This window comes from Myotis yumanensis, unplaced genomic scaffold (genome assembly GCF_028538775.1).
Source record: "Myotis yumanensis isolate MYYU_CA2020_CCGP unplaced genomic scaffold, mMyoYum1.0.hap1 SCAF_2, whole genome shotgun sequence".
NCBI lineage: Eukaryota > Metazoa > Chordata > Mammalia > Chiroptera > Vespertilionidae > Myotis > Myotis yumanensis.
This window is the reverse complement of record NW_027223753.1, coordinates 31,871,704-31,885,460: the sequence shown is the minus strand read 5'-3', so window position 1 is coordinate 31,885,460 and position 13,757 is coordinate 31,871,704. Positions and strand designations below refer to the sequence as shown.

The 13,757-nt window shown below is 42.9% G+C and overlaps 1 protein-coding gene across 2 annotated transcripts in view; it reads left to right on the top strand.

Annotated features, from left to right (window-relative positions):
• Window positions 1-11,772, top strand: part of ATPAF1 (ATP synthase mitochondrial F1 complex assembly factor 1) — a 37,793-nt gene extending 26,021 nt beyond the window's left edge. The window contains exons 9-10 of one of the 2 annotated variants that reach the window (XR_011470234.1): window positions 6,650-6,976; window positions 11,574-11,772. Coding sequence is in view for 1 of the 2 variants with exons in the window: in XM_070405054.1 (XP_070261155.1) it covers window positions 6,650-6,844 (195 nt within the window). In the remaining variant the exon portion in view is untranslated. Of the gene's footprint in view, window positions 1-6,649; window positions 9,477-11,573 lie in introns of those variants that run through there. The other variant, XM_070405054.1, reaches the window with a different exon arrangement.
• The last annotated feature ends 1,985 nt before the right edge of the window (window positions 11,773-13,757 follow it).

Sequence of the window (13,757 nt, the reverse complement as noted above, 5' to 3'; positions counted from 1 at the left end):
TATGATTACTGTACAGCCTGTTTGTGTAACCTTTGCTCATTTTAATCTCATTTATCTGGCAGCATTTAAGTTCAGGATGGCTTCAAGGTACTGGCCACTTTCATGACTCTTTTCCCTGAGATTTTTCATTGAAACACCCACTTATTTTTCCCTTCTCTCTTACCAGCGGCATACAGGGAAGGAAGTGGTGTAAGTTCCTTGGCTAGTGTTGGCACTCGGCTAGTATTCAGCCATTATTACAGTAGCAGTGAGTCCCAAGTCTTGGACACAGTTGGGACTCTACTTCCCTGTCTATTAGTCCTGAAACTGTTCAGTCCCATCTCTCATATTCTTACTCCCCCCCACCACACTCAACTGGAAGGTACCTAAAACCCTATCCAGAAGAATGAAGTTGCCATTAACTGAGGTAAACAGGATCGTAGAAGCAAAAGGTTTGGAAGGAAGATCAGGAGCTCAGTTGTGGGCATGTTAAATCTGACATGCCTATTAGATTTCCAAGTAGTAGGCAGTTAGATATATGAGCCTGGAGTTCAGAGCAGAGCCCAGCGGAGATGAGGAAGCATCAACAAAGATTATTTAAAAGGAACAAGTCAGTGACATAGGCAGAAAACTAAGGTAGTAGAATGTCCTGGAAACTGAGATAACATGTTTCAAGAAACAGGGAGTGCTCAACTGACCAAATCTCACTTTCTGGTAGGAAATAAGATGAGGACTGAGAATTTAGTACACTTCACAAAATGGAAGTCATGGGGTACCTTTATAAGGGACATTTCAAACAGAGCAGTAGGATAAACACATAATTGGAGTGCATTTAAGAGAGTATAGAAAGAAATTAGAGTAAGCATAAACAAGTCTCTGAAAGGGTTTTGTGTGAGGGGAAGGAGAGAATGGGGCAATAGCTGGGGTCGGGGGGAGAAGTGGGAGTGAGAGTATTTTTTTTGTTTTGTTTTAAATATGGGAGAAATAGATTTGTATGCTGATGGAAAGATCCAGTAGAGAGGGAAATATTGATAATGTGGAGAAAGAGGAGAGAAATGTTGAAGAGATATTTTTGAGTGGGTAAGTCTGGGAATGAGGAAAATACAAAAACAGGAGAGAAGCCAGGATATAAGGACACAGTTAAATGGATAGAGGTGGTAGTAGCCTATAGAAATTCTCTCTAATTTGTTTAGTGAAAGGAAAGGCCCGTCATTAGCTGGAAGTGAGGATGGAAGAATAGGTGTTGGACATTATAGTGAAAAAGAGAACGTCTGAAATTGTCTAGGACAGGAGTCACCACACTGTAGCCTTGGGGCCAAATCCAATCCACTGTCTGTTTTTAGAAGGCCCATAAGTGAAGAATGTTCTACATCTTTAAATGGTTGGTGCGGGGGTAAGGGAGCCTAAAGAAGATGAGTATTTCCTGACCTGTGAACCTGTGAAAAGTATATGGAATTCAGATTTTAGTGTCTGTAAAAGAGTTTTATTTGAACACAATAAATAGCCATGGTTATCATTTACCTATTATCTGTGGCTGTTGTAGCTCTGCAACAAAGAATTGAGTAGTTGCAACAAAGACTATAGAACCCATAGAGCCTAAAATATTAACTGTCTGTCCCTTTACAGAAGCTGTATGCCTACCTGTGGTCTAGGAAAATGGAAGAAAGAATAGCTGTGTGGGTACAAGCACAGAAAGAGAGGGCTGAGAGTTTCATTTAACTAGGGTTATGGTTTAGCCAAGTGGTGTAATGAAGTAAAATAGGAACCCAGAAGTTAAATGTAAAGGCAAAGGAGTGATTATAATTGATGATCATGGAATATAAACTGGATAAAGAGGGAAGCGAAAATGTAAGGGAGGTTAGAGACAGAATTGTGAGTCCTAGTGGAGTTAAAAGATTTTTGAAGTTGGGAGTGTGCTTAAATGATAGGAAATAGTAGAACAAGGGTGTTTAGGTGCTTCAAATTGAGATTTGGAGGGATATAGTTACCAATAATGACAAGGTTTAAGATTTGACCAGAGGAGGAAGGGACATAGAGATTGCACTTTATTTTCTGGTCTTCAGCGAAGCACAGCCTCTAATCATATTAAAAGTGCACTCGAGCCTAACCGGTTTGGCTCAGTGGATAGAGTGTCGGTCTGCAGACTGAAAGGTCCCAGGTTCGATTCTGGCCAAGGGCATGTACCTTGGTTGCTGGCACATCCCCAGTAGGAGGTGTGCAGAAGGCAGCTGATTGATGTTTCTCTCTCATCGATCTTTCTAACTCTCTATCCCTCTCCCTTCCTCTCTGTAAAAAAAAAAAAAAAATCAATACAATATATAAATATTTTTTTTTTTAAAGTGCACTCGAGAGGTCAGAGGAGAGACCCTTCTACTTGGGCATTTTGATCACCTCACTTTGGTGGTCTCAAACTGATACAGTTCCCATCATCATTAAAATTTGCCTCCTGGCCTTATAACATTCAACAGCATACCAGACAATAAATAGAGGGTAGGGCAAAAGTAGGTTTATAGTTCATATGGAAAATAATACAATAATTAATAAATAATAATACAAGAATAGATTATGTTTCACGTACTCACAACTGTAAACCTACTTTTACTCCACTCTGTATTTGCCTTTCATAAGTCAACTTGACTGACTGTCCAGTGTAGTATACAGTAAGTCCTCACTTTATGTCATTGATAGGTTCTTGGAACTGTGGCAAAAAGACATAACAAAACCAGTTTTACCATAGGCAACTTGATATAAACAGCAGCTAAGTTCCTACAGCAGCTCATCAGTGTTATAGCAAAACAACATTGAATGAATGATGTTATTTGAGGAGCTACTTTACAGAACTAGACTTGTTAGGAATTATTATAGAGGTGCACGATTCAGAGATGGGAAACCGAGAAATGTAATCTATACTAATCAAAGGGTAATATGCTGTTTAGACCGGATATCTTCCAGACATCCATCCGGACGTCCTTCTAGGCAAAGCCACTGTGGCAAGGGCTGAAGCAGAGGTGGTTAGGGGTGATCAAGCTGGCAGGGGAGGGCAGTTAGGAGTGACCAGGCCGGCAGGGGAGGCCAGTTAGGGGCAATCAGGCAGGCAGGCAGAGAGGTTAGGGGCAATCAGGCCGCAGGAGAGGGCAGTTAGGGGTGACCAGGCTGACAGGGGAGGGCAGTTAGGGGTGACCAGGCTGGCAGGGGAAGGCAGTTAGGGGCAATCAGGCAGGCAGAGAGGTTAGGGGCGATCAGGTAGACAGGCAGGTGAGTGGTTAGGAGCCAGCGATCCCGAATTGCAGTCAGACATCCCCGGAGGGGTTCCAGATTGGAGAGGGTGCAGGCTGGGCTGAGATACCACTCCCACCCCCCAACACCTACCCCCGTGCACAGATTTCATGCACTGGACCTCTAGTATAAAAATATGATCACCTGCATACTCACACATGAGTTTGTATTTTAGGCATCGTATTTCCAAGTACAGTAAAGCAGATAAATAGAAATACATGGAAACTAAAGGTTTCTTCTTAACTAATTAACACTTGGAGTGGGGGAAACGAGTTAAGTCGGCTCGCGTGAATTGCGCGTACTCCGCGGGAGCCGTCTTAACTCGGTTCATATAGATTTGCGGTGGAGTGCGGGAAACGTGTGAACTCGGGCCGATTGTAACTGCGTATTACCAAATATTTGTTTGTTTGCCGTTCACAAAGATACCTACCTGCGTATGCGAACCGTTTCATACCCATTGGGGTAATAGGTATCATAAAAATCCCTGATTTTGCGCAGGAAACCTAAATAATTGCCCGCGCCATCTTATATTTTGGCGGGAAATTCACCCGACACCGGAGTGTTAACTTTAATGCTGAAAATTTAGTAGAATATTAGAAAACCTTATCTGGTTCCGTATGTCTATCAATAAAAGCTTTAATTGGAATGCAGTAAGTGCTAGGATAAAAACATGCAGAACATTCTGGGGGGTGGGGTTTCCTGACCCAGAAGGAGGAAGGTGACTTCCTAGAAATGACACCTGTGCTGAACCATCAAAGATGAGCCAGAGTTTTGCCAGGTAAAGAAAGGTGGGAGGGAGAGAGGCATGTTCCAGACAGAGCAAATAGCATAGATAAATGCTAGGAGGCATAAAATGACTTGTGATATAACAAAGAATTCGGTATCACTGATAAATAAAAAGAGTTTGGTGGGTTATGTTTAGAGGTTTGGCTTTATCCTGAAGACACAAAAGAATCATTGGAGGAGAAATAATGACCCCAAAAATATATAGGAAGTAAATTGATCATAGCTATGAAAATTAAAAGAGAAGGAGAAATCAGGTTTGTTAATATACCTCCTTAATGAGCAACACAAGGAGTTAATATGTTTATCTTCTTGGATCTTGGAAAGAGAGGAGGCTACTGCTTCATGTTGAGAATTAAGAAAACAAAAGGCAGGGGGTGAATAACCCTGGAGAGACAGATGCACATAGCTACCTGTATCTTACCTCCCTACCCACCACACTAGTGGTCTTCAAGCTAGTAGGAGGAATCCTTGATCCAAACAAAACCTTACTATGTAATCCCTAGGATAAAACAGCTGAAAAAGAGGTGAAGGGACCTGAGGCACCTCTTCAGAGCCCCTAAGATTCTACTGTTCGGACAGCACTATTCTAGAGGGAACACAGCTGAGATAACCCCTGCTTCCACCATCCTCAGCCTCAAATAAAAATTGGTTTTCAGAGGCCTTACAGTTCAGGAGCTCAGCGAACAGTGATAGCTGCCTCGGATTGTGGCATGCAGTTGCTTTAGAAATGGTTTGCTGTTGAGGCATGTTTTAGTATAAAAAAAAGGTAAAATGGATGAAGCAGAGTTAACCTTGATTGATTTTAATTATCTTCCCCCACAGTGTCAGGGTGAAGTGGAGGGAGTACCAGCCTGGGAGTCCAGAGGTCTGGTCCTATCTCTGCCACTCTCTAGCCACATGACCTTGAGCCTATCCCTAGACTTCATCTGCTTTGGTTTCCTGGCTTATTAAATGAGGACTGGGTGATCTCTGAGGCCCCTTCCAGCTCTGAAATTCCATTAATTTGAAATAGCCAGCATTTTGGAAAAAGGCTTTTGATTGAAGATCTAGTCTCAGAGATTAGTGCCTGCTTGTGAGAAAATGACCTGAAAACCCCACAGGAGGGAATGGAGACAAAGCGGCCTAGGGTATTTATAAACCCGTCCTCATGATTCTATACCTAGACGTAGCACACTCCTGACAGTCGGTTTTACTGGGAATTTTCCATTATCCTTTGGGGTTGGTTTTGGCCATAGGAACACAAGGATAATGAATAAGTGCCTCTGACTAGTTAGAACTGGAGAATGACTAGATAGAAAAAATAAGAGTTGTTTGAAGTAACTCTTTTGTAAGGTTTCAAAAGTATAGTCTATGTCAGCCGTGGGCAAACTACGGCCCGCGGGCTGGATCTGGCCCGTTTGAAATGAATAAAACTAAAAAAAAAAAGACCGTACCCTTTTATGTAATGATGTTTACTTTGAATTTATATTAGTTCACACAAACACTCCATCCATGCTTTTGTTCCGGCCCTCCGGTCCAGTTTAAGAACCCATTATGGCCCTCGAGTCAAAAAGTTTGCCCACCCCTGGTCTATGTCCTGACCCTACCTCTGTTACATAGAGTGGTCTGGTCACCATTTCCCTGCCTCTGAGCTTTCCAGAAGGTGGTCCCTTTTTTTCCCTGGGGCTTTGCTGGTGCCTTAGTTATTAGTTAGAAATGGCTGCATAGCAAATTATCCCAAACTTATGGCTTAAAACAAAAATTGTTTACCTCATAGTTTCTGTGGGTCAGGAATTCAAGAGCAGCATAGCTGGGTGGGTCCAGCTCAGTCTCATGAAGTTGCTGTCAGGATGTTGGCCAGCACTACAGCCACCTGAAGGCTGATTGGGCTTGAGGATCTACCTCTGACCCCACTCTCCTGGCTATTGGCAGGAGGCCTCGTTTCCTTGCCATGTTGGCTTCTCTGTAAGGCTTAAATGTCTTCATGACATGGCAACTAGCTTTTCCAGAGTAAGTGATTCAGGAGAGAGCAAGTTAGAAACGACTCTCTTTTGGGACTTAATAGCAGAAGTCATTCTTCATCATCCCACTGTATTCAGCTTGTTAGAAGCAAGTCAGTAAATACAGTCCACACTCAAAGAAAGGGTTAGTCAAGAACTTAGTACTCACCAACTAGAGCTTAGAGCTGGGTAACTATTGTTATTCTCCACGCCACCCCCCCCCCCCCCCCCGCCCCCACGCCCTCGAAATACACTTAACAGTTATAAAGGAACTGAACCAAGAGGGAAATTTTGAGCATATGCATTAATTTATTCAAACATTCACCGGATGTTACTGTGTGCAGGGGTGTAAAACAAGCACACATACTTTGAGGAATTGATACTAGGGAAGATAGACAAAAAAGGAAAAGAAAGGACAAATACAATACAGTATGATAAGTACTACGATAGCGGTAAACATGGGGTAATTTGGGTACATGGAGAGGAGGCACCTAGCTAAGACTTGGGAGATCAGGGAGTCGGGGAAGCTTCCTGAAGCAGAGACTCCTGAGTGAGGGCCCACTTGCCACAAACACAGAGCTTTTCGGTCCTGGGCAGGGAGAGAGCTCACTATTCTTTTTACCTTCCAGAATGTTGCTGAGGCACAGTGCATTGCCAATCAAGTTCAGCTCTTCTATGCCACTGATCGGAAGGAGACCTACGGGTTAGTGGAGACCTTTAACTTCAGACCAAATGACTTCAAATATATGTCTGTCATCGCTGAATTGGAGCAAAGTGGACTTGGAGCGGAACTGAAATGTGCCCAGAACGAGGATAAGACTTAGAGCTGCAAGGGTTGGCTCCTTTACAGCGTCTGCTCAGCCCGCCCACCCCCTTGAATTCTCAGGAGCTCAGCATCTATAATGCAGTCTCTTAAGGAGTTGCCCTGTGTGCTTATGCAAGAAGTACTAATGGAGGTGAGCCTTATTACTTGATAGTCAGGAACAGAGGTAGCCAAAATTCTGATAATTATCTCTCAGCACACTTGAGGTTTCCTTTTTAAGCGTTTCGGTTCATTATCAGAGACAACCAAAGATCAGCAGGATGGTTGACTTGATTTTACACTGTTACAAGTGCACATGCATTCTGAACATTTTGGTGGTACAACTCCCAAATGAGCATGGTTCCTCATCTTTCTAAACTTGTGACAAGATAGCTTGAAGACCTGCTATAGTTAGATGTGGGCTTTAGATACTCTTCCCATGTGCCAGTTAGCTTGCCAAAAGCAAAACCCAAATATCCTGTTTAGACTCTAGAACAACCAGGTATTGCAATCAGGATTAAGACTTCATCTAGATGCTCCCAGAGTTGCTTTTAGTGTAGCTGGTTTGCAGCATCAGTAGATGTCAGGTATACTTAAACACAAAGGTACAGTGTCTGCATATTTTTACTAGTAAATCATGGTTTGTGGCACCTCCTCTTCTAACTCTGTCTTTTAGAATCTGTGTATTTGGAGGGGGTGAATCAGTGCAGTGTAAATAAATCAACTTTTTATAAGGAAGGAGTAATCCAGATTTGCATGTTTTTGTGTTGTTGTTTTTTATCAACTCTAAGCCATACTACTATTATATGAAAAAGTGGGTGGAAGCAAATGTTCTCAGGTTGGGTGTGGAGAAAATATAGCAATAAAATAAACTCTGGCTTACAGTATTTGTTATATTCAGCAGTGAAATCTAAGCTATGTGCTGTCCATAGTGTCAGTGCTGTGAGCTGACTTGATCAAAATTCATCTTTGGGCTTAGTAGTTGCTTGAAACATCAAAAATGAAAAAAGGAGCTCTCCAGCTCTGGAAACTCCCATGTGGTTTGTAGAGTCACTGCTGTGGCTCAAAGCTCAGTGATAGAGGAGGGTGGTAGTTACACACCAGTCTTCTGAACCTGAGGTTGCCCCCCTCCCCATTGTTGTCAGCTGCCTTTACTACGCCTTTCCTTTTCTTGCTCTGACATGCTTCACTTCGTCTGCTGCTGCCCGAGATCTGGTTGTATGACACTGAACATGGTGAGTGGGAATGGAACCAGTAGTTACAGTTCCTGTGTATGTTTGTTTTCTTCATTACAGGTTGGGCCTGTCCCCAAGCTCTTTAAATGGACTTGGACTTCCCATTATTTTCTGAGCTGAGTCTGTTTTGTTATACCTCTGAGTCTGTATATAGAGAGATACAGATAGTGTTTGTTTAACCTGGAAAAGCTGCTAGCTAGCCTTTCACAATTTCTCTAAAGACAGGGCTATTTCCTGATGCAAATTCTGGACTTACCTCTGGTCCTGACAGTTCATTTTTTGAGAAACTTGAATCTGGATGTTTTGAGTCCTGGGAATCTTTAGCATCAGGCAGAGTTGCTATTGTGGGTATCCGGTTATGTTTGCTTTTCTGTCCAGATGGACCCAGTTCCTAGCCATAGGACATTTTCATAGCCTCTCCACCAGAGGGTGAGAAAATGATGGGAAAAGAAATAAAAACTGGCTGCTCATTTTATTGTTCCTCCCAGCTTTGCCCTAAATCAAAGGAAGACTGTATCCATGGACAGTTACACTGGAAAGATCAAAGCACCATCTGGCTGTTCCTTATATTTACCTAGGAAGATCTGGCAAAGAACTAAAAGAACATTGTAACTTTAGTCAGTAAATTTGTCTGCTGGTGCAACATGGTGTTATAGAAAGTGGACAGGCTTTAGAGTTAAATGAATCTGGGTTCAGCTGTTGGTGTTGCAATTCATTAGCTCTATAATATTGAACAAATTATTTAAACTCTCTAAATCTGTTTATTCATCTGTAAAATGGGGATAATAATATCTACCTCATAGGATTATTGTCAGAATTAATTTATACACTACAGTAGAGCTTAATAAATGTCAACTCCCTTCCTCTTCTCCACTTCCCTGCCTGTCATTAAAGACCAATGCAAATTAACATTTCAGATGTGCAGATCATTCTTCATTCCAGTTGAACAAGCAAACCTTATCTCACATGTTCTCAAACTTTAAGTGGAAGTAGAATTATCTTGAGCACTTCAAAATGCAGATTCCCAAGTCCCAAACCTCAACCTGCTGAATCATAATCTTTGTAGAAAGTCCTGGGAATCTGCATTTTAATATGTGCTCCAGATGATTCAGATGACGGTAATTCATCAGCCACACTTTGAGAACCATTGCCTTATGAGTTCTTCACAAAAAAAATGCCAGGTCTTCCTTTCCTATGGACATTAACCATAGAATTGGATTCCTCTGTCCTTTGCCTCCTATAGTGGTCCTCTTTGCATATATTATATTTATGTATTTATGTATCTTTTGCCCACACTAGACTGTGAGCTCCTTGAGGGCCAGGCTTTAATCTCCATTTCTAGTGTCAAGGATATGGCCTGGAACATATAAGATACTCAGTTGTTTGTTGAATAAATAAGTGACATGATTTTAGCCAAAACATTATCTTGTGTATGCCTATATTTAAATACTCTGAATTTAAGAGAATCATTTAGATTAAGAACTTACTGAGTAGGAATATTTGTAATCCAGGGTGCCAGATTATATACAAAATCTCTGTAAATCACCAATCTGCTGGGCTGTCTGCTCAGTGCAATTCAGTAGTCCTCACAGAGCACCTCCTCGACCAGCGACATGTTAGGTGCAGGCACGGAAGATGCGTAGGAACCCTGCTCTCAAGCTCTGTTCCAGCCACCGCCTGTGTCTCTCTGGCCTCTGAATCTGTGCCCTACATCTAGCACCTGGTCATAGTTTCCCTTGTCTGGTTCTCAGGAGGTTGATGCTGCTATTTCTTCTCCTCCAACCAGTTTGGAAGCAGTAGTCACATGTATGCTTTTTTTTTGCAGTCTCCATAATAATGACCTTTTGTTCACTGGCTCAGTTGGTTGGGCATCATCCCATACACCAAAAGGTTGCCAGTTTTATTCCTGGTCAGGGCACATGCCTGAGTTGATCCCCAGTAGGGGGTGTGCAAGAGGCAGCCCATCAGTGTTTCTCTCCCTCTCTAAAAATTAATAAAAATATGTGTAAAAATAAAAAACACTACTGAGTATTGTGGAGGGTGCAAATCTTACCAGACCATAGTACCTGGCGTGAAATGCTTGAGGAGATTAGACTGTGAAAGCCACCCCTCCCTGACCTGTTGCTCTTTAATAATCATCTGCAACCTCAGTCTGAGGAGCTGTGAAGTGGGACACCTGGGCCTGGGGAAAGTTCCTCAAGAGACTAGGACTGTTGTTATCACCCACAATGCAAGGGCAAGGCCTGTCTCTAACCCACATATAGTGCCTGACATCTAGTAAGTTCTCAATAAATACTTATGGGATGAATGAATGAATGAGTCCAATGTGCTGTTTCCACCCCACCATGCTATCTCTCTAAGATGTTAAAAACTCTATTAATTTACTACTACTGTTAGAAGACATCACCCTGGCTCTTTGGGAGGTCCTTACCCCACACGTAAGATGGGGACCAGGAAGAGGTTGCCTTAATCTATTCAGGTTGCTATAACAGAATAACATAAATGGGGTGACATAAACAACAGAAATTTATTTTTCACAGTCCTAGAGGCTGGGAAGTCCAAGATCGAGTCGCCTACAGGTTCAGTGTCTGGTGAGGACCTGCTTTCTGGGTCATAGAAGGCCGTCTTCTAGCTCTATCCTCAAATGGTAGAAAGGGAAGGGAGCTCTCTGAGGTCTCTTAGAAGATCACTAATCCCATCACCTTCCCAAGACCCTACCTCCAAATACCATTGCACAGGGGATTAGGTTCCAACACATGAATTTAGGGGACACAAATATTCAGTCTACAGTAGAGATACCCAAACCTTAGTTTTCTGATAGATATCACTAGGGACCTTGCTTAACCAGCAGCTTCCTGTACCCACCCCAAAGATACTTAAACAAGATCTCTATAAGAGAGGCCTGGCCTTTTCTGTTTCCTTTTTGAAACTTTTTATTGTTGACATTTTCAAACATATACTAAAGTAAAACCAATAGTATAATGAACCACAAGTCCCTATTACCCAACAAAAAATTTTCAACACATGACAGTCTAGTTTCACTTAGATCCCCACCCACTTTCCCTCCAAATCCCAGGTATTGTATTATTTAATCCATACATACCTCTGCTTATATTTCTAAGGGCTAAATACTTTCAAAACACAAAACATTCCTAAATTAATTAACAGTCATTCTTAATACTATCAAATGTGTAGTCATATTCAAATTTCCCCAATTATCCCATAATTTTTTACAGTTTTGCTCAAATCAGGATCCAAACAAGATTCATATCTTGCAACTAGATATGTCTAAGTCATTTTTAAACTTATTTTTAAATAATTTTAGGCTCACATAGAAGTTGCAAAAATAATAGAGTTCCTATGTGCCCTTCACTCAGCTTTCCCCAATGTAACATACAATAGCCATAATTATCAAAATCATGAAATTGACATGCATACAATATAAATACAGACTTTATTTTGGATTTCACCAGCTTTTATACACACTCATTCTTTATTTTTTCCTTTTGTATATAGTCCTATGAAATTTTAAGTTTGTGGAACCACAATCAGGATACTATCACCAAGAGAAGAAAGTCCCTCGTGCTATGTACACCTTTATAGTCAAACTTTCCTCCTCAGTCCTAACTCCTGGCAACCGTTGATCTGCTCTCCATCACTATAATTTTGTCATTTTGAGAATGTATATAATAAAATCATATTGTATGTAATCTTTTAAGATTAAATTTTTTCACTCAGCACAATGCCTTTGCAATTATCCAAGTTGCTACAACTCTCAATAGCCAGTTTGTTTTATTGCTGAGTAGTATCCCATATTAAGTCACTCTTAACTTACAGGTTTTCCCTCACCTCTTTTGTTTTCTTGACATTTATGTGTTCAGAATCCATCCTATAGAATTTTTGTCATTCTGGATTTGCTGATTTCCTCTATTCCCAGTCCCTCCTGAAACTGAGAGACCTCCAGGCTTGGTCAGAATCAGATGGTCTTCTGTAAGGAATCCCCACCCCCAATGGTGAGGCTAAGGCAGGTATTACTGAAAACACTGGGAGAAAGGATGCTGAGAAGAGGGAAGAGACTTTTTATTGTTGAAATTTTCAAACATATACTAAGGTAAAACCAATAGTATAATGAACCCCAAGTCCCTATTACCCAACACAACAAGTGCTGACCCTCACAGACTGCGGTAGCCTGAGGAGGGTTTGAACTGGGGTCATGCTCTAGGCAGGCAGCCCTATAAGAGAGGCCTTATAAGAGAGGCCTAAAGGGAGGTACCACAGTGGCAGAGGAATTAGGCTTGGACAGAACTTCCTGTGCAGGCTTCATGGTGGGTTCCATGGAAGGCTGAGCCTGGGACACTGGCAAATTGTCACCACAGCCTACCTTCTAACCCCTGACCCCTCCCCCCCCCCCCCCCCCCCCAACTAACACCTCCACTCCTGGGACACCCCTGAGTTGAGACCTAACCCAAGTGGTTGGAGGGCATGCATCTGTAGAGGACAGTGTCAGGTCAGGTCAGGTTGGAGAGGGTGTTATGAAATTATCCTAAGGCTATTATGCACACTAGGCTTCCACCACAGATCCAAGATGGAAATCCTGAAATCTGGAGAGGTGAGAGCTATGCCTCCAACTCAAGGGGGGAGCAGGGAGCAGGGAGGGAAGAGGGACCTGGGAGCACAGAACACTTGAGTCTGAGGTTCTCAGGCTCAAGAGGGCCCTCCTGCTCTTCAGAGGGACTAAAGCCCATGTCACAGTGGGCTGCGCCACCTTTGCTTGCACATTCATTCTCCCCACCCCCACCCCAAGAAGTGAGTACAGCCATCCAGGCTACATGGTTGGCCAGCCCTGATGTGTCAACTGTCCTCTCATGTTGTCCTGGTCACTGCCCCTTGTCTTCCAGGACCACGGGAACGGGGTCACCCCTCTTCTACACAAGAGCCTGCTGAGGCTTGAAGGCAGCACCCCCAAAAGACTGACCACAGCCTTCTGCTGACCCTCACAGCTCTTCTGTGGGGCACGTATTGTTGTGGTTTCCATTTTACAGAGGGGGAAATGGGCTCAGAGAGGACAAATGCCTTGTCCAAGGTCACACAGAATTTTAATGTACATTCTTTTCAACATTGTCTTTCAAACTAAAGGAAGTCCAACCTCAATTCCTCTTATTGCAATGAGGCTATTCTTTGCTTTTTCCTAAATGTGCCAGGATGAAAGATACTGCCTTCTGGGCAGGAAAAGGCAGAGCTGAAATAGAAACATTTTCTTGGGAGATTGAGGAGAAGGTGGGCCCCATCCGGCTCCTCCACTGGAGCTGTGGCCTAAGCTCGAGGAGCAATCATACTGCAAAGGACTGGGGGACTAAAGGGGCCTCCCACACCTCCCTTCCTCTGATTCTGGCCAGGTTTCCCCATTGGAGTTTCCAGAAGCCTGAGGGGTCCTCTGGGGGTGCTGTAGCTCATTCTGAGAGGAGTGTGGGTATGGGGAAACTTTTCTGGCATAGGAGGGACTGGGAAGTCCCCAGGGAGAGACTCCTCTGTCTCAGTGGAGTCACAGGTAACAGGCTCACAGGGGCAAGAGCAGGAAGCTTGTCCTGGTAAGGCACTTGGAATGGTATGGATGGAAGATGTGTTTGTGGTGCAGATGGGAAAATTGAGGCCCAAAGAAGGACGGGGCTTTCCTAGAGACACAGGGCAGGGCAGGAGCCC